Source organism: Lissotriton helveticus, chromosome 12 (genome assembly GCF_964261635.1).
Source record: "Lissotriton helveticus chromosome 12, aLisHel1.1, whole genome shotgun sequence".
NCBI lineage: Eukaryota > Metazoa > Chordata > Amphibia > Caudata > Salamandridae > Lissotriton > Lissotriton helveticus.
Genome location: NC_136073.1, coordinates 145,433,339 through 145,453,744, shown reverse-complemented (window position 1 = coordinate 145,453,744; position 20,406 = coordinate 145,433,339). Strand labels below are relative to the sequence as shown.

Below are 20,406 nucleotides of genomic sequence, written 5' to 3'. Positions count from 1 at the left end.
TAACTGAGTGAACGACTGTCTCAATAGTATCTTTATGAGTAACTACATATGTTTTAATCTAGTATATGTGAGTATTGATGTATATAAGTGAGTATATGTGAGAGTGAGAGATTGGTACAGTTCCTGTTTAAATAATATGTGTTTCTATAAGTGATTGTTTAAGAGAGTAATTATGTGTAAGTTTCCGTAGAAGTAAGTGTGGTAGTGTGTGTATAGCTGTATATGTAAATAAATGGATGTTTGATTTATTTGCATGTGTGAGTATGTGTGTGAGTAACTCTATGGATGACTGTCGGTGTGTAACGGGATGTATAGGTGTATCAGTACATATGATGATTGAGTACATGTATGAGGGACTATATAGAACTGTTGGCGAATGAGTGGATGTGTATATAGATGGTGGAATTACTGAATAGGTTGTTGATCTGGTATTGATATCTCAATTGTTTTTGAAAATGTTAGTTTATATTTTTGAATGTGTGTATCAAAAGTTATATTACGCTGAGAGGAGGTCTGCCACTCTTTCACAAGGATGGTGTCATCAGTGATGTCATCATTGATGTCATTTGAGATGTCATCAGTGATGTCATTAGTGATGTCACTGACCATGTCATGAGTGATGTAATATGTGACGTCATCAGCAGTGCATTGCGGGCGCGCAAGTTATAGTTAGCTGAACTAACTTTAATGGGGGAATTTCAATGGTTTTGTATGAGTGAAATGTCCAGCTAACTATAACATGTGTGAAACCTATGGTATTTTCAATTAATTTGCAAGGTTTTTTAAATGCTAATTCCTAACTATAACATGTGTGAAACCTATGTTTTTTTCAGTGAATATATATATATAGCAGCTCCTGTATAGAGCACCCGCAACACCAGCGACACTCTAGATCTGCACACATCAAATATCTGCTTTTCTATCAAAGTCTTTAAGTATAAGATTATCAAAGTGCCATCCATGCCAAGATAGAAAGGCATGGAGCGGGGAAGGTGGAACAAAGCTATTTGCTAATTTATCCACTTTACATATATACATTTTCATGGTGGTAAACTCCCTCAAGGACCATTTTGTTAGTTTATTTATTTACTAGTGGGGTAAATGTCCAGTCTATACTAATGTTTGTACTTTGTATGGAGAGGGAAAACAAACCCATATGTTTTTTTAATATGGGGATAAGCCCCCAAAACCCTGTTTTTGGGATCAAAGAGATGCTCTGTGTGGGATCTGGCATCATTAGGGTGGTCTTTTCCCAATCATTTTGCTTTATACCTCCATATTTTGCTGACTCATTTTGTTGGCCTTAGGAATCTGGGCCCTTTACCACTGTTGATCAGTGCAAAAAGTGCATGTGGTTCTTCCCTAAACATGTATGTAATTAGTGTATACATGATTGTTATATTTAATTTCTATTGCAAGTCCTTTGTAAAGTTGTATCCCATATACCCAGGGCCTGAATGTGAAATGCAATTTAGAGGGTAGCAGCACTGTTTGTGTCACCCACAGAAGTAGCGTTCCAGCCCTGTCTCAGGCATACCCCTGCCAGGCCTGTGTGTTCTGGAAGTGGTCCAAATACTTGCAACACAGATTTGGATGCATCTCTTGTCTGTGGATAGTAGAATGGTGCATCGACCTGGTTGCATGAGTAAAAATTGTTGCTTCGCATCAGAACAAGTGCTTTGTCATCAGAGATCATTGCTTCATACAGAGTATCGGTGCCGCTGCAGCTTGGTGAGATCTCCACATCCCCATGACAGCATGGGGAAATTCAGTGCATCGCTCAACTCCTTTAGACTCTAGCACCCATCCCTGGAACTGATGCATCACCATAACCACGTAGAGAAGATCGACACAACCATTGACTGCGGGACCCACATCTATGCATCCCATGATGCATCTCGCTGTTGCAACCAGTAAAGCGGCTTTGTTCACCTGGGCCTGCATGGATCCTGTAGTCAGTTGGCACCCCATCACGGTCCGCCCAAACTTTGACTTTGTTCTGGTCCAGCGCAACCAGATAACCTATTTTTAGAGCAGTTTGATTCTGAGCGTTGCAGTGCATTTGTTATTTTTGTTGTTTTGGCCTGCTTTGTTCAGAATATAATAATCTATTTTTGTAAACATGTGCGGAGTCTTTTTGTTTTGTATTCATTCTTTACTAGGTGTGTGTTGCACAAACTTTACACATTGTCTCTTTAGATTATCCTGACTGCTCTGTGCCAAGCTACTAGAGGGTGAGCACAGGTAATCTCTGATGTGTATATGACTTACCCTGACTAGGATTGCGGTTCCTGCTTCTGCACTCTGTCAACCAGAAACCTAATTTCTAAAACTCAGGGGCATATTACCAAGCAATAGCGATAATTATCGCTATTGCTTGGTTAGAGACAAAAATTTACCGCTGAGCTGCGGCGATTTTTATCGCAAATAAACCTTGGTATTAACAAGGTTTATCGCAAATGGAATAAAAAACGGCCGCAATGCATGAATATCGCTGAAAAGTCAGCGATATTCATGCATTACCGAGCTAATGCTCTTAGCCATGTTATCCACCTCCCATTGGATAACATGGCTAAGAACTGCTCAGGGCAGGTGTTAGTTTTTGGAGATATTCGCGCTTAGCGCGAATATCTCCAAAAGTTGGTAATAGGAGATAGCGATGTTAGCGACTGTTTCCAGTCGCTAACATCTTGGCACGCCCACTTTGCATGTCATTAGTGATAAATATCACTGACATGCAAAGTGGGGCCCAATATGGTCGCTATCTCCTACTAGCTGTCGCTAACTGGTGTTAGCGACAGCTAGGTAATAGGGAGATAATTTTATCTCCGCCTTCTTGGCTTTTAAAGCCAAAAAAGCGGAGATAAACCCCCTTGATAATATGCCCCATAGTTTCTATTATATTGTAACAACCAACGCCAATATTGGTACAATGAGGTAGGAATATGAAATCCCTATTCCTCCACTCAGGTATAGCCACTGAAATATTCTGGAAAAAAATAATATATACATATGTCGTGTAAGAAAGTTGAGATCAACAGAAGCCATACGTTGAAGCCACTCAGCCCCAAAGGAATGCCATGCTAACTTGATGAGATCATACCTATCAAAGTTTCCTGTCTTCATCAAAGAGTTATAGATGCTTGTATCCTTCTCTCCTATGAATCCCCTCTCTCAAATGCTCCAATACATTCACTGTGTTGATGTATAGTGAAAAAGGGGAGGGGAGGGAGAGACAAAAGTCACGTAACTAAATAAATACAATAATTGCACCCTTTGAACCAGCCTCAATGTAACCACAAAAAATCCATACCTACAAGAATATATAGCCTGTTCTTCCAAGTAAAAATCTTCCCAATCCTCCTTCAGATTCTTTCAATATGTATTCAAACTTCCATAACTACTGTATACCATATCCTATGTCATAAGAAGAAAAAAAGAATACCATGTAGAGATCAAAATCCAGTCAATGATTATATTTTAGGCCAGTTCTGAACAACCCATTAAAGTATAAATTATGTTCACTACAACCTATCCACTCCACAACCTAGAATTCCACTAGTATCCAAAGATACTCCCAAGCCATAACTCACTCGTTCCTAAAGAACCAATTTACCTGTTCAAATCATCCCGGTTCGCGACGCGTGTCCGGCTCCCGGCTCGATAAATCCGGAGTGCGAGTAAGCATCTTTCCTCATGTGTTTTTAACCAAACTTTAACCAATCCCAGCACACATATCGAGAGCTTTCACCAATCCCCTTGTATCTAGCCCTACAGACTGTTTATTCCTTATCCATAGCGTTCCCAATCAGGTCCGCCACCTCTATGCTCGCGAGATCCTCGTCTATAGAGTTTTTTGTAGTGATTCCGGTGGAAATCATGGTTTCCGCTCCGGTCCGCATGCCCGTTCTTCTACAAACTATCAAAACATCCAAATATTTTATTAAGCCCTTACAGGTGATGCCATCTCCTTCAGTATTAAACGCAACTACGGACGTCAGGAATGAGAAACCGATTATTTAAAATGTACACGCGAGTACGAACTGCTAGACGATGACGCCCGTTCAATCATATTTTAAGTTTAACAAACAGCCAATTGAACGGAACTCCCCCTGGGCATACCGTTCACTCTGTTCCAGTGTCTGGTTCCAAGTCACGTCAGATCGGCACTAAACCAATCAGATTAAATAACACACCTAGTGGGCCAATTCAAAGTCTCCGTATATCTGCCAATACTTTCCCCCTTGATAATATGCCCCTCAGTGTTTCTCAGATGTATTAATTTCTGGCTTGTTTCCTCAAATGTTGGACTTGATCATGTAAATGTCCTTGATTGTTCATATGGCAATGCAGCATGATTTGAAAAAAAACAAAAAAACTTTTATGGTGAAGGGCTTTCATCAGTTTAACACTTTTTAAAATTGGAAGTCTTCTGAATGCATCTTTTTAGGTTTTTCTGCATACAGTAGAATTTCAGTAAAGGCTCCACAAAGAAGTCTAAAGAGCTAATAGGTCCAAAGAACGAGTTTAGTCTTTTATACCAAAAATTACAAACATTAAATGTGATTTTGTGCACGGCATCTTTTCACACATGCCTGTAAGGTTTAGATTTATTTATTTGTATGTACCAATTTTTGGAAAGGTTCCATCAAAAACCTGGTGAATTATGCTAAAAACAATGGGTCCAAATAAATGGACATTGTGACATGTTTGACACTGCCTTCTTCTTACTCACTCCCAAGTAAGGGCTATACAAATTTAGCTAACCTACCAGTGGCGTTATCGCCATAGTTCTGCCATGAGGTATTTGCCTTGATCAGGAGCTTACTTAAATTGTCCCATTCTGAAAGTGTGTTGCCCTTTGCTATTCTCACCAGCAACTTTGCTTTTTATCCTAAATTGACAAAAATCTTTACAATGGCTATCTTCTGGGGAAATCTTAAATTGCCGCCATTTCCGGGGTAGCGAGGCCACGCCCACTCTCAGAGGCCACGCCCACTACCCTTCATAATGTGCATCTACCGGACGCGCAGCGGACGCGCAGCGGGCTCGCCGTTTACGCGCCGAAGGCGCTCCCAAGGCAAGCCCGTCTGGGCCCGTCCGGGCCCAGCCGGCCCTAGGCCCAGCCACCATGCCCAATTCTACCCAGAACCATCTGACTTATACCCAAGAAAACCTTCTTGCCCTCAACCCCATGAAAAACAAAAACTGCAAATACATTCATGAAGCAGGGAAACCCTTCATCAATTGCGTTCTCTGCAATCCAGCCCACACCGTGGGCGAACGTCACGACCTACAGCTCGGCCTACTCAACTGCAGGTCCCTTCCAAAGCACTCTACGGAGCTAAATCTCCTCATTCAGGAGCTCTCTATTGACATCCTGTTTCTCACAGAAACATGGCTCACCTCCAACGCCAACTTTGACATTGTCAATGCCCTCCCCCAAGGCTACCAAATCCACTCCCAGAACAGACCCCTCGGCAGGGGAGGTGGACTGGCTATAATACACAGGGAACATTTCACTTGTAGGGCAAACATTGGCACTATTGAAGACTGCGAAACCTGCCACTTCGCCTTGCAAATTTTGCCCACAGTCTCCCTCGCCGGACTCCTAATATATCGCCCACCGGGACCCTCTACCAAATTCTCTAGCTTCTCGCTGAAGCCGTCGCCTCTTTGGCCGTGTCAGTCTCCAACCTCCTAATCTTAGGAGACCTCAATTTTCACTTCCTAGACCCCAAGGACCTGACAGCCTCCGACCTCCTCCTCGACCTCACTTCCTTCGATCTTAGACTAGCTAACACAGAGGCCCCCCACAAGAAAGGTCACCTCCTCGACCCTATTTTCACTAACATCAACGACCTCATAATTTCGTCCCCCCTCCCTATGCCATGGACCGACCACTTCTTGGTCCCCATGGACTGGCACTACAAAGCTCCCCTTCCACCACCCTCTAAAATCAGGGTCACTGAAAGACGCTGGGCCAAACTCTCGCCGGAAGAATGGGTCATCAAACTCAAGAAATCTCTCCCCCCCCAGCTCTAGACCCATCAACTGCAGACGCCAAATTTAACTCCTGGCTCACCCACTCTCTAGACTCTATTCTCCCCAAAACCAGCACCTGGAAGCGAGCTAAAAGAGTCAATCCCGCCCCCTGGTATACCCCTGAACTGAGAGAGCTGCGGAAAGAATGTAAAAAAATAGAACGGGCCTGGAGGAAAGACGGGACCACATCAAGGAAAGAAGCTTTCCGTTCCTCCATGAGACTCTATAAAACTGCTTTGCGCAACGCCAAAAGCCAATTCTATGATGAAAGAATAAAAAAATCCTCCAGCTCCGCCAGAGAAACTTTCATCATCCTGAAAGAATTGCTCCAGGTCCCTAACACCCCTCCAGCTCTAAACAACTCCGAGGACAAATGCCACAAGTTGGCAAAATACTTTGATGATAAAATTCGCAATATCCTCGCCACTCTACCCCAAGTAAACCCCACAGCAGATGAAAAACACCACCCCCCAACCTGCAGCCCGCAGCCGAGAAACCCGGATATCTACTTAGACACTTTTAGCCTGACATCGGAAGAAGAGGTCCTTACCCCCCTTATTACAATCAAAAGCGGCTCCCCCAGCGACCCGTTGCCCATTCGTATCCTCAAAAAAGTGGCATCGATAATCGCCCCCTCTTTAACCGACCTTATCAACTCCTCGCTGTGCCAAGGAACGGTCCCTCCCAGCTGGAAGGCCGCCGTTGTCAAAGCCTTCTTAAAAAACCGCTTCTGGACCCAGCAGACATGGCCAACTACAGACCTATTTCCCTCCTCCCCGGTATAAGTAAAAACACGGAAAAGATTGTGAACAGAAAACTCTCGCATTTCCTTGAAACCAACAACATCCTCAAAAAATCACAAACTGGCTTCCGCCCTGGCCAGGGCACAGACACCGCCCTCTTAGCCGTGGTGGAGGAGACCAGATGCATACTGGATGCTGGAGGTTCAGTGGCAGTGATCCTCTTGGACCTGAGTGCGGCCTTTGACACTGTCAACCACCAGGTCCTCATCCAGCGACTCAAGAACATCAGGGTGGAGGGTACCGCGCTAGCATGGCTTACGTCATTCCTGACCAACCGCTCCTTCCAGGTCTGGGAGAATGACACCCGCTCCACAGTGATCCCCCTCCAGTGCGGAGTACCACAGGGCTCCTCTCTTAGCCCCACATTGTTTAATATCTACATGTCCCCGCTGGAGGAAGTGGTCACCCCGTTTGGAGTAAAAATCATTAGCTATGCCGACGACACCCAACTGGTAGTGTCACTATCCCACCCCAACCAGGAACCATCCAACACTCACACTTGCCTCTCTGAAATCTTCATGTGGATGAACAAATCTGCCCTCAAACTCAACGGGTCCAAAACAGAAATCATGGTCCTTGGACAGAAGGGGCCCACCCTCCCCCCTAACCTTTGACCTACTTGCCTGGGAGATCCCCCTGCTCCCAAAGAGTAGGTCAAGAGCCTGGGGATCTGGATAGAGAAAGACCTGTCATTCAAAACCCACGCTAAAAAAACTGCTGGGATTTGCTTCGGTCTCCTCAGATCAGTTAGAAAAATTCTGCCCCTGCTCCCTCTAACCTCCAGGAAACTGCTTATCCAAGGCCTGATCCTTTCTAGGCTGGATTACAGCAATGTCATCTACTTGGGAGCTCCCGAAGCCACCCTCAACAAACTACAGCGAATTCAAAACGCGGCGGCCAGGCTTCTCACGAATACCCCGACCAGAACCTCGGCCAAGCCAGCTCTGAAACTCCTGCACTGGCTCCCAATAAGAGAGAGAGTTAAATTCAAAGCCCTCTGCTTGGCGCACAAACTGCTACAGGACAAGGGTCCCCCCATCCTAAAAAAATTCATCACTCCCTACAAAGCCTCAAGGAGCCTGCATTCGGATCACGAACACCTCATCACTGTCCATAGAGTCAAAAAAGCACGCACAGGAGGCCGGCGTTTCTCTGTGAACACGGCCACACTGTGGAACTCCCTACCCCTCAAACTTAGGAGTGAACTCAATCATCTCCGTTTCCGAAAACTTCTGAAAACTCACATTTTCCCCTGATCCCCCCCCCCCTCTTCTATCCCGGTACCCCACACCGATTCTGCTGTCTTGGTTTTAGCTCTGGGATGCTTACGGGTTACTATGCACTCTACAAAACCCGCATTCATTCATTCATTCATTCATTATCTGCGAAATAAAATGGACCACATTTTCTTCAAACATTTTCAACTTAGAGGTTATTGGGTTAACAACCCAACACTTTATATAACTTTACTTTCTCTCTTGGGAAAATCACTGCTATCAAGATACTGAATAGCTTTTCCTGGATCCTGCGTCATCATAAGTTTGGACACTGGACCCCATAGGACTACTGGGGCACATGGAATTTCAATTCATTACATAAAAGTAGCAACTGAGACTGCAAAAAAATGTCTTGGTAATCAAGTTATGAGATGTGAGTGGAATTACTTGCATGGGTGCGTAATCTAACAACATTAGTTATTTGAGATGATGTACTTGTAATTGTGAAAATATTTTTCAATTGTTTGCCTTTGGGAAGCTTTAAATGAATTAGCAAACCAATTAATTATTTATCTACCTATTGTAACATAAAATTAGTCAGATAGAGGAAATTGAGCAATGCCATTCTTGCTGATATTTAAATGTCCTGGTGGCAGGTATATCTAAATACAAAATTGTACAATAAAATAATGCTTCTGGTTTTCTTAATTTTCAGGCCGACGTGTACCACTTCCATGAAAAAAAGGACTTGGGGGATATCCAGCTCATCCGCCTTCACAAAGAACCCTTTTCCTTCTTCCCTGAGAGTAGCTGGTTCTGCAAAAAAGTCACTGTGGATTCTCCTGCAGGAAAGATGTACCACTTCCCCTGCTACCGCTGGATCGAGGGATATATCACTGTGGAGCTCCCTGAAGGGACAGGTGCTCTACCTGCTTGAATTAGAACATAATACCCAATTCACAAACCTGATATCTTACTCACAACTTAACTTTTTCATTTTTGAAATTTCTAGATTATCTTGCATGCTAATATTGTTTTGGCACATCCATCACAACATAAATATATGTAGTTACATTATATAGGCGTGAAAATAGTAACTCTGGAAAAAAAATCATTCAAGTAGTATCAGGACTATAAAGATACCGATAAAGTGAATTGATGCCATCTCCATTTAATAAAGGTATTGTCAGAGTACCATGGTGCTATGTCATGCGCTCTAAAAGAGTCAATTTTCAGCAGTTCTGACTAGATTAATTAAACTTCCCAAAGAACAACTCTGTACAAGGCTCTGTCAACAGCTCAAGCAGTGCAAGGCAAAACCTTGCAAGCCAGGAAACACTCCCTCGAACTCTGGTACCTGCTTGACTCCACCTCCTCAGACATTGCCTTCCTGACAAAGACCTGATTGAACCCCTCCTCTGCACCCGACATCGCCATAGCCATCCCTGATGGCTAAAAGAACACCCGCAGGGACCGCACCAACGGAACAGGAGCGGGAATCGCCATCGTCCACAGGAACACCTCAGAGTCTCGACCATCACCAATGACACCCTCAGCACTGCCGAACACCTACACTTCCAGATCCACACTGATCCCAACACCACCCTCAGAGGAACCCTCATCTACAGGCCCCCCCGGACGAAGGCCACAGTTCAGCGACGACATCACCAACTTTGTCAGTACGCACCCCCTTGCCTTCACAGACTACATCCTCCTCGGAGACCTAAACTTCCACCCCGAGAACAACAACAAGACCAAATCCACCACCTTGATTGACAACCTTGCCAACCTCGGACTCAGACAGCTCATCACAACACACACCCACTCTGCTGGCCACACGCTTGACCCCATCTTCTCCGGAAGCTCCCACGTCTCCTTCAGCCACACCACTGAACTCCACTGGACTGACCATCGCTGCATCCACTTCACCTTCAGGAAACCTACCAAGCACCACCGCACTCAACAGATCCCTCACCGATGCTGGAGCAAAGTCACCAAAGACCAGCTAAACACCACCCTTGCCCAAAGTCCCCCTGTCGAACCCACTGACCCCAACACCGCTGCCCACAACCATAGAAAGTTGACTGCGCCAACACCCTCTGCCCGCTCAAGAAACACACCAACAACAAAGCCAGTTGGTTCACCACGGACCTCCAGGAATCCAAACAAACCTGCTGAAAACGAGATAAGGAATGGTACCGCGAACAGACACCGGACAGCTACACAGCCCACAAGAACGCCATCCGCAGACACCATCACCTCATCAGGTCCGCTAAAAGGGCCTCCTTCAAAGACCACCTAGACAACATCGCACACAACAGCAAAGAGCTCTTCAACATCGTGAAGGAGCTCTCCAACCCCAGCTCCAACACCAAAGACGTCCCACCTTCACAAGACCTGTGCGACGCCCTCACCGCCTTCTTCCATCGTAAGATCACAGATATCCACAACAGCTTCAACACCCTGACCGCTCCGACAATCACAGACACCTCCAAACTCAAGGCCACCATCCTCACAGATCCCCTGCTCACCTGGACCAACATAGAGGAAGACACCATCAAAATCATGAACACAATCCACTCCGGCTCTCAGTCAGATCCATGCCCACACAACACCTTCAACAAAGCCAGCTTCACCATCGCACCCCATCTCCGCAAGGCCATCAACATCTCCTTTGAGACCGCTACCTTCCTGGAAATCTGGAAGCACGCATAGATCAACACCTTACTCAAAAAACCCAGGGCGGATCCCAAGGGCCTTAAGAACTTCTGATCCATCTCCCTGCTCCCGTTCCCAGTGAAGGTCATTGAGAAGACCGTCAACAGACTACTGACCCACTACCTCGAGGAGAACATCATCCTGTTTTCCACAGCAACCACAGCACCGAAACTGCCCTCATCACTGTCACTGATGACATCAGGATCCTACTGGACAACGGCGAAACCGTGGCCCTCATCCTCCTGGACCTGTCAGCCACCTTCGACACTGTCTGCCACCGCACCTTACGCACACGCCTCCTCAATGCTGGAATCCGAGACAATTCAAAAGGGGGTGGTGATGGACAGAGTATCTGAGTTAATCAGAACACTCCTACCCAGTCAAAAGATCAGGGCTTGATCCATCACCGTTTTTTAGCTCACTGCACCATCCCAGTTCAGAACCTGGCTACATGCAAATTAGTCTGTCCCTGGCCCAGTGCATCATGGGAACAGGGCAGACCAAACTACCAAGCCAATTCTTCACTGGAAAGGAAACAAGCTTCCGGGGACCGGTTTCTGGCATTACAGCCGTCTTCGGCCCGGCTTGCTTGAATCCTGATGGTGCAGTGAGCAAGGGACTCACATCTGAGCATACCCTTCCACACTTGTGGTGGCCAAAACGATTCAAAAGGGGGTGGTGATGGACAGAGTATCTGATTTAATCAGAACACTCCTACCCAGTCAAAAGATCAGGGCTTGATCCATCACCGTTTTTTAGCTCACTGCACCATCCCAGTTCAGAACCTGGCTACATGCAAATTAGTCTGTCCCTGGCCCAGTGCATCATGGGAACAGGGCAGATCAAACTACCAAGCCAATTCTTCACTGGAAAGGAAACAAGCTTCCGGGGACCGGTTTCTGGCATTACAGCCGTCTTCGGCCCGGCTTGCTTGAATCCTGATGGTGCAGTGAGCAAGGGACTCACATCTGAGCATACCCTTCCACACTTGTGGTGGCCAAAACGATTCAAAAGGGGGTGGTGATGGACAGAGTATCTGAGTTAATCAGAACACTCCTACCCAGTCAAAAGATCAGGGCTTGATCCATCACCGTTTTTTAGCTCACTGCACCATCCCAGTTCAGAACCTGGCTACATGCAAATTAGTCTGTCCCTGGCCCAGTGCATCATGGGAACAGGGCAGACCAAACTACCAAGCCAATTCTTCACTGGAAAGGAAACAAGCTTCCGGGGACCGGTTTCTGGCATTACAGCCGTCTTCGGCCCGGCTTGCTTGAATCCTGATGGTGCAGTGAGCAAGGGACTCACATCTGAGCATACCCTTCCACACTTGTGGTGGCCAAAACGATTCAAAAGGGGGTGGTGATGGACAGAGTATCTGAGTTAATCAGAACACTCCTACCCAGTCAAAAGAACAGGGCTTGATCCATCACCGTTTTTTAGCTCACTGCACCATCCCAGTTCAGAACCTGGCTACATGCAAATTAGTCTGTCCCTGGCCCAGTGCATCATGGGAACAGGGCAGACCAAACTACCAAGCCAATTCTTCACTGGAAAGGAAACAAGCTTCCGGGGACCGGTTTCTGGCATTACAGCCGTCTTCGGCCCGGCTTGCTTGAATCCTGATGGTGCAGTGAGCAAGGGACTCACATCTGAGCATACCCTTCCACACTTGTGGTGGCCAAAACGATTCAAAAGGGGGTGGTGATGGACAGAGTATCTGATTTAATCAGAACACTCCTACCCAGTCAAAAGATCAGGGCTTGATCCATCACCGTTTTTTAGCTCACTGCACCATCCCAGTTCAGAACCTGGCTACATGCAAATTAGTCTGTCCCTGGCCCAGTGCATCATGGGAACAGGGCAGATCAAACTACCAAGCCAATTCTTCACTGGAAAGGAAACAAGCTTCCGGGGACCGGTTTCTGGCATTACAGCCGTCTTCGGCCCGGCTTGCTTGAATCCTGATGGTGCAGTGAGCAAGGGACTCACATCTGAGCATACCCTTCCACACTTGTGGTGGCCAAAACGATTCAAAAGGGGGTGGTGATGGACAGAGTATCTGAGTTAATCAGAACACTCCTACCCAGTCAAAAGATCAGGGCTTGATCCATCACCGTTTTTTAGCTCACATCTGAGCATACCCTTCCACACTTGAGTCCCTTGCTCACTGCACCATCAGGATTCAAGCAAGCCGGGCCGAAGACGGCTGTAATGCCAGAAACCGGTCCCCGGAAGCTTGTTTCCTTTCCAGTAAAGAATTGGCTTGGTAGTTTGGTCTGCCCTGTTCCCATGATGCACTGGGCCAGGGACAGACTAATTTGCATGTAGCCAGGTTCTGAACTGGGATGGTGCAGTGAGCTAAAAAATGGTGATGGATCAAGCCCTGATCTTTTGACTGGGTAGGAGTGTTCTGCTTAATTCAGATACTCTGTCCATCACCACCCCCTGTTATGAATCGTTTTGGAATCCGAGACAAAGCACTGGACTGGACCACCTCCTTCCTCTCCGGCAGAACCCAGAGTGTCCGCCTCCACCCTTTCCGATCATAAGCCACCGAGATCATCTGCGGCATACCCCAAGGATTATTCCTCAGCCCGATATTGTTCAACATTTACATGGCACCACTCGCTCACGTCGCCGGAATGGACAACCTCAACATCATCTCCTATACCGACGACACCCAGCTGATCCTCTCCCTCACCGCCAAAACCAACCTTCACGACGGAATGAAAGCCATTGCTGAGTGGATGAAGATCAGCTGCCTCAAATTGAACTCAGAAAAGACGGAAGTCCTCATCCCCAGCTCCACTCCCTCTGCGTGGGACGACTCCTGGTGGCCGACCACACTGGGAGCTGCACTAAAACCCACTGACCTCGCACGCAACCTAGGTTTCATCTTCGAATCAACACTCTCCATGACCAAGCAAGTCAACGCCATCTCGTCCTCCGGCTTCAGCACCCTCTGCATGCTCCGCAAGATCTGCAGGTGGATCCCCACCAAAACAAGAAGAACGGTCACCCAGGCCCTCGTCAGCAGCAGGCTAGACTATGGTAACAAACAACAAAATATGAACAGGGGTCCAAGGGGAATCTGTATTTATAGACCTGCTTGTATCTTGTTCCCCAACTGAACAATCTACTAACACACAGAAGATATCAAGGGTCTCTTATAAATACCACTTTCAACGGTACCTATTTGTGGTATCCGGATACCACAAATAGGTACCGTTGAAAGTGGTATTTATAAGAGACCCTTGATATCTTCTGTGTGTTAGTAGACTATGGTAACGCCCTCTATGCAAGAGCCTCAGCCAAACTCTTGAAACAACTACAACGCATACAGAATGCCTCTGCACACTTGATCCTCAACATCCCTCATCGCAGCCACATCACACCCAACCTAAAAGACCTGCACTGGCTTCCCATCAACAAGAGGATCACCTTCAAGCTCTTCACTCAGGCACAAAAAGCACTACACAGCACCGGACCGACATACCTCAATAGAAGACTCAACTTCTACACCCGAACTGCCAGCTCCACTCCGCCAACCTCGCCCTCGCTACCATCCCCCGCATCTGAAGAGCGACCACTGGTGGTTGATCGTTCTCCCACCTCACAGCCAAAACTTGGAACACCCTCCCCAACCTCCTACGGCAGACCCAGGACCTACTTACCTTCAGAAGGCTACTCAAAACCTGGCTATTCAAGCAGTAGCTGCAAACACAACAGTGATGGACAGAATGTGGATCAATGTCACACATTCACCCCAGTCCAAAGATCTGGGCCCAAATCCATCGTTTTTCCACTCCACACCACCCTGGGTTAGACAATGGCGATATGCAAATCAGCGCTGACCCTGTGCCCCATGGGAACAGTCCAGTCCGAACTACAAAAGCCATGTCCTTCCCAGAACGGAAACAAGCATCCGAGGACCGGCCCGGTTTCGAGGTAACACCTCTCGTCAGCCCGGCTAGCTTGATTCCAGTGGTGTGGAGTGCCTGGGACTCACGTCTGAGCATCCCCAGTACACTTAGAGCGGTAATTGCAAACACAACAGTGATGGACAGAATGTGGATCAATGTCACACATTCACCCCAGTCCAAAGATCTGGGCCCAAATCCATCGTTTTTCCACTCCACACCACCCTGGGTTAGACAATGGCGATATGCAAATCAGCGCTGACCCTGTGCCCCATGGGAACAGTCCAGTCCGAACTACAAAAGCCATGTCCTTCCCAGAACGGAAACAAGCATCCGACGACCGGCCCGGTTTCGAGGTAACACCTCTCGTCAGCCCGGCTAGCTTGATTCCAGTGGTGTGGAGTGCCTGGGACTCACGTCTGAGCATCCCCAGTACACTTAGAGCGGTAATTGCAAACACAACAGTGATGGACAGAATGTGGATCAATGTCACACATTCACCCCAGTCCAAAGATCTGGGCCCAAATCCATCGTTTTTCCACTCCACACCACCCTGGGTTAGACAATGGCGATATGCAAATCAGCGCTGACCCTGTGCCCCATGGGAACAGTCCAGTCCGAACTACAAAAGCCATGTCCTTCCCAGAACGGAAACAAGCATCCGAGGACCGGCCCGGTTTCGAGGTAACACCTCTCGTCAGCCCGGCTAGCTTGATTCCAGTGGTGTGGAGTGCCTGGGACTCACGTCTGAGCATCCCCAGTACACTTAGAGCGGTAATTGCAAACACAACAGTGATGGACAGAATGTGGATCAATGTCACACATTCACCCCAGTCCAAAGATCTGGGCCCAAATCCATCGTTTTTCCACTCCACACCACCCTGGGTTAGACAATGGCGATATGCAAATCAGCGCTGACCCTGTGCCCCATGGGAACAGTCCAGTCCGAACTACAAAAGCCATGTCCTTCCCAGAACGGAAACAAGCATCCGAGGACCGGCCCGGTTTCGAGGTAACACCTCTCGTGAGTCCCAGGCACTCCACACCACTGGAATCAAGCTAGCCGGGCTGAAGAGAGGTGTTACCTCGAAACCGGGCCGGTCCTCGGATGCTTGTTTCCGTTCTGGGAAGGACATGGCTTTTGTAGTTCGGACTGGACTGTTCCCATGGGGCACAGGGTCAGCGCTGATTTGCATATCGCCATTGTCTAAGCCAGGGTGGTGTGGAGTGGAAAAACGATGGATTTGGGCCCAGATCTTTGGACTGGGGTGAATGTGTGACATTGATCCACATTCTGTCCATCATTGTTGTGTTTGCAGTTACCGCTCTAAGTGTACTGGGGATGCTCAGACGTGAGTCCCAGGCACTCCACACCACTGGAATCAAGCTAGCCGGGCTGAAGAGAGGTGTTACCTCGAAACCGGGCCGGTCCTCGGATGCTTGTTTCCGTTCTGGGAAGGACATGGCTTTTGTAGTTCGGACTGGACTGTTCCCATTGGGCACAGGGTCAGTGCTGATTTGCATATCGCCATTGTCTAAGCCAGGGTGGTGTGGAGTGGAAAAACGATGGATTTGGGCCCAGATCTTTGGACTGGGGTGAATGTGTGACATTGATCCACATTCTGTCCATCATTGTTGTGTTTGCAGTTACCGCTCTAAGTGTACTGGGGATGCTCAGACGTGAGTCCCAGGCACTCCACACCACTGGAATCAAGCTAGCCGGGCTGAAGAGAGGTGTTACCTCAAAACCGGGCCGGTCCTCGGATGCTTGTTTCCGTTCTGGGAAGGACATGGCTTTTGTAGTTCGGACTGGACTGTTCCCATGGGGCACAGGGTCAGCGCTGATTTGCATATCGCCATTGTCTAAGCCAGGGTGGTGTGGAGTGGAAAAACGATGGATTTGGGCCCAGATCTTTGGACTGGGGTGAATGTGTGACATTGATCCACATTCTGTCCATCATTGTTGTGTTTGCAGTTACTATTCAAGCAGTAGCAGCACCCCCCTAGCGCCTTGAGACCCTCACGGGTGAGTAGTGCGCTTTACAATGCTATGATTGATTGATTGATTGATTTAAAAATAAAACCTTCTACGTTCAATGCTCACAATGATCTTGTTTTAATAGAGACAACTTCAACAGTCCTTTGTGGCAGCAAATTCCCGGATACAGCTAGTCTCACCCTCTGCTGCCATCACCAAGGCCTCCTAACATCCCACCCTCTATCACCTTCCTCGCTCCACACCTTGAGTTTAGCTATGCCTAGGAGCACTTTGGTCATAAAAGGAAAGATTCTGACCACCAAATTCAACATCAGGCTCTCAAATATGCCAGACTTTACCGACTTAGTGTAACCTTTGCCCACCTTTAGTAGGGCCAGTTTAATGCGTTGCGCTGCTTGAATGCACTGTTGTTGTGTATTCTGCATTTAATATTGGTAAAGATGTTACATTGAAACCAACTAGGTGTCGTTCTAAATTCATAGTTGATCATATCGACACACTCCATACATTAATAAACCAATCTATTCCAAGAAGACTCAAATGGGGAAATATTGGCTTGTGTTTCCAGTCTCATAAAGCTCTATCTCAACTGGCCATTTTGTGCTTATTACTTGTATATGATGCAATCTAGGAATTTTACTTCTAGATCAAATATAGTGTTACCTGAAAAGTGACCCTTGAAAGCTTGCAAACATGTGGAACAGGTTTGCTGTCTGAGATATACTCTTTTTAATGTGGACATGGATGACACCATTATCAGCCTGGAGAAAGCCAGTTCGAACACCACTTGTACCAGACAATATACCTTTTCTTCTCTATGCTTATTAACCCTGGGCGTAGTTCACATAGTAGCACTACGCGTGGCCACGCGATGTGCACTTCACACTACGTGAGCTATGCTTAGCTACGTGAACTGCATAGTGCACTGTGCAAAATGATGTTCGCACTGATTGCACAGTGCAGACAAGCATCCGGCACTGTGCAATCAGTGCAAACCTCATCTTGCACAGTGCAAGCGGTCGTTTTCTGCCGCTTGAGTAGATTTCTACTCAAGCATCAGCCTTCTCAACGCGGACTGGTAGTTTCTCATTGCGAGCGGTCGCGAGCATACGCGACCACTCGCAATGAGAAACCTGACCTCCCCGTGTTGAGAATCTCGCCGGGAGGTTAATTTCCATGCTCGCGATCGGCAACTTGATGTTGCTGATCACGAGCAAGCAAAAAATTACCGCTACGCATGTTTGCACTGTGCTACGTGCAATCTGCGTAGTGCAAAGTAGCGCAAACTTCGTAAACTACGCGAGCTTAGCGTTGTACTTTGCCCAGGGTTAATGCTTATTGTTTAGTACTCCTATTGCCTATAGCAGATAGCTTATAAATAGGCCTAGAAACCCAAAGAAAAGAATTTCAGTGTGTCGTCCCTAAAATCAAAGTTAGCAAACACAATGAGTTTTCATGAAAAATTAGTAAGCAACCACCACCTTTTACCTTGTAAGCACAAACCATATATATGCACCCCTCTTGCTTTTTTCTGCACCTCTTTTGCCTCTTTCTGCCCCTCCCCTCATTCTGCACCCCTCTTGCTTCTTTCTGCACCCCTTTTGCCTCTTTCTGCCCCTCCCCTCATTCTGCACTCCTTTTGTCTGTTTCTGTTCCTCTCTTGCTTCTTTCTGCACCCATCTTGCCTCCTTCTGTACTTCACTTGTCTCTTTCTGCACCTTTGCTTGTTCTTTCAGCACCTATATTCCTTCTTTCTGCACCTCTCTTGCTTCTTTCTGTACCCCTTGTGCCTCTTTCTGAACCCCTCTTGCTTCTTTTTGCACATCTGTTCCCCTCTTGCTGCAACTGTCTTTCTGCACCTGTCTAGCCACTTTCTGTACCTCTGTTGCTTGTTTCTGCACTTCTCTTGCTTCTTTCTGCACCTCTCCTCCTGTTTTCTGCATCAGTCTTGCCTCTATCTGCATCCCTCTTCCATCTATCTACAGCTTTCTTGCCTTTTTCTGTACCTCTCTTGCCTGTTTATGCACTTCTCTTGCCTCTTTCTGCACCTCTGTTGCTAATTCCTGTACTTCTCGTGCTTCTTTCAGCACCTCTCTTGCTTCATTCTGAACCCTGCTTACCTTTTTCTGCACCCCTCTTCCCTGTTTCTGTACGACTGGTGCCTGTATCTGCACCTCTCTTGTGTCTTTCTGCACTTCTTTTGCTTCTTTCTGCACCGCTCTTGTCTCTTTCTGTGGTTCTCTTTCCTCTTTCTGCAACTCTGTTGCACCTTTCTGTACCCCTCTTACCTCTTTCTGCACCTGTGTTGCTTCTTTCTGCAGTTCTCTTGTTTCTTTCTGCACCTCTCTTGCTTCTCTCTGCAACCCTCTTGCCTCTTTCTCCACCCCTCTTCTCTCTTTCTGTACCTCTCTTGATTTTTTTCTGCACCCGTCTTGCCTCTTTGTGCACCTCTCTTGCCTCTTTCTGCACTTCTGTTGCCTCTTTCTGCACCTCTGTTGCTGTTTTTTGCACCACTCTTGCCTCTTTCTGCCCTCTCTTTCCTTCTGTTTACACCCCTCTTGCATGTTTCTGCACCTCTCTTGCTTCTTTCTGCACTTCTCTTGCCTTTTTTAGCACATCTATTGCTTCTTTCTCTACTCCTCTTGCCTTTTTCTGTACCCCTTTTGTCTCTTTCTGCACCTCTGTAGCTTCTTTCTGCACATTTATTCCTTTCTCTGTACTTCTCTTGCTTCTTTCTGTGCCTTCCTTCCTCTTTCTGCACCTTTCTTCCTCTTTCTGCAATTCTGTTGCCTATTTCGGTATCTCCCTTACCTCTTTCTGCACCTCTTATGCCAATTTCTGCACCTCTCTTGCTTCTTTCTGCACTTCTCGTGTCCCACTTCTGCACCTCTCTTGTCTTTTACTGCACACCTTTGCTTCTTTCTGCAGTTTTCTTGCCTCTTTTTGCACCCTTCTTTATTCATTCTGCACCTCTTTTGCCTCTTTCTGCATCTATCTTGCCTCTTTATTCACTTCTTTTGCCAATGTCTGCATCTCTCTTGCTTCATTCTGCACATCTCTTGTTCCTTTCTTGACTTTTACTGTACCTCTTTGAATCTTTCTTCACCTCACTCTCGTCTTTCAGCACCTCACTTGCTTCTTTCTGTGCTTCTTTAGCTTCTTTCTGCACTTATCTTGCCGCTTTCTACACCTCACTGTCTTCTTTCTGCACCTCACATGCCTCTTTCTGCACATCACTGTCTTCTTTTTGCAACTCACTTGCCTCTTTCTGTACCTTTCTTGCCTTTTTCTGCACTTCTTTTGCCTCTTTCTGTACCTCACTTGCCTATTTCTAAACTTATCTTGCCTCTTTCTGCACCTCTCTTACCTCTTTCATCACCTTACTTACTTCTTTCTGCACCTCTCTTGGTTCTTTCTGTACCCGTCTTGCCTCTTTTTGCATCCCTCTTGCCTCTTTCTGCACCCATTTTGCTTATTTCTATACCCCTCTTGCTTCTTTCTGCACCTCTGTTGCTTCTTTCTGAAGTTCTCTTGTTTCTTTCTGCACCTCTCTTGCTTCTCTGCACCCCTTTTGCCTTTTTCTCCACCCCTTGTCTCTCTTTCTTCACCTCTCTTGCTTCATTCTGCACTTATTTTGCCTCTTTCTGTACTCACCTTCCCTCTTTCTGCATCTCTCTTGTCTCTTTCTACATCTCTCTTGC

General features: G+C 46.8%; 1 protein-coding gene across 1 annotated transcript in view; it reads left to right on the top strand.

Moving 5' to 3' along the window:
* The window catches only part of LOC144799600 (hydroperoxide isomerase ALOXE3-like), a 634,644-nt gene that overhangs the window by 125,074 nt on the left and 489,164 nt on the right, over nt 1-20,406 (top strand). The window contains exon 2 of the mRNA XM_078670997.1: nt 8,781-8,985. Within this exon, the coding sequence (XP_078527123.1) occupies nt 8,781-8,985 (205 nt within the window). The remainder of the gene's footprint in view (nt 1-8,780; nt 8,986-20,406) is intronic.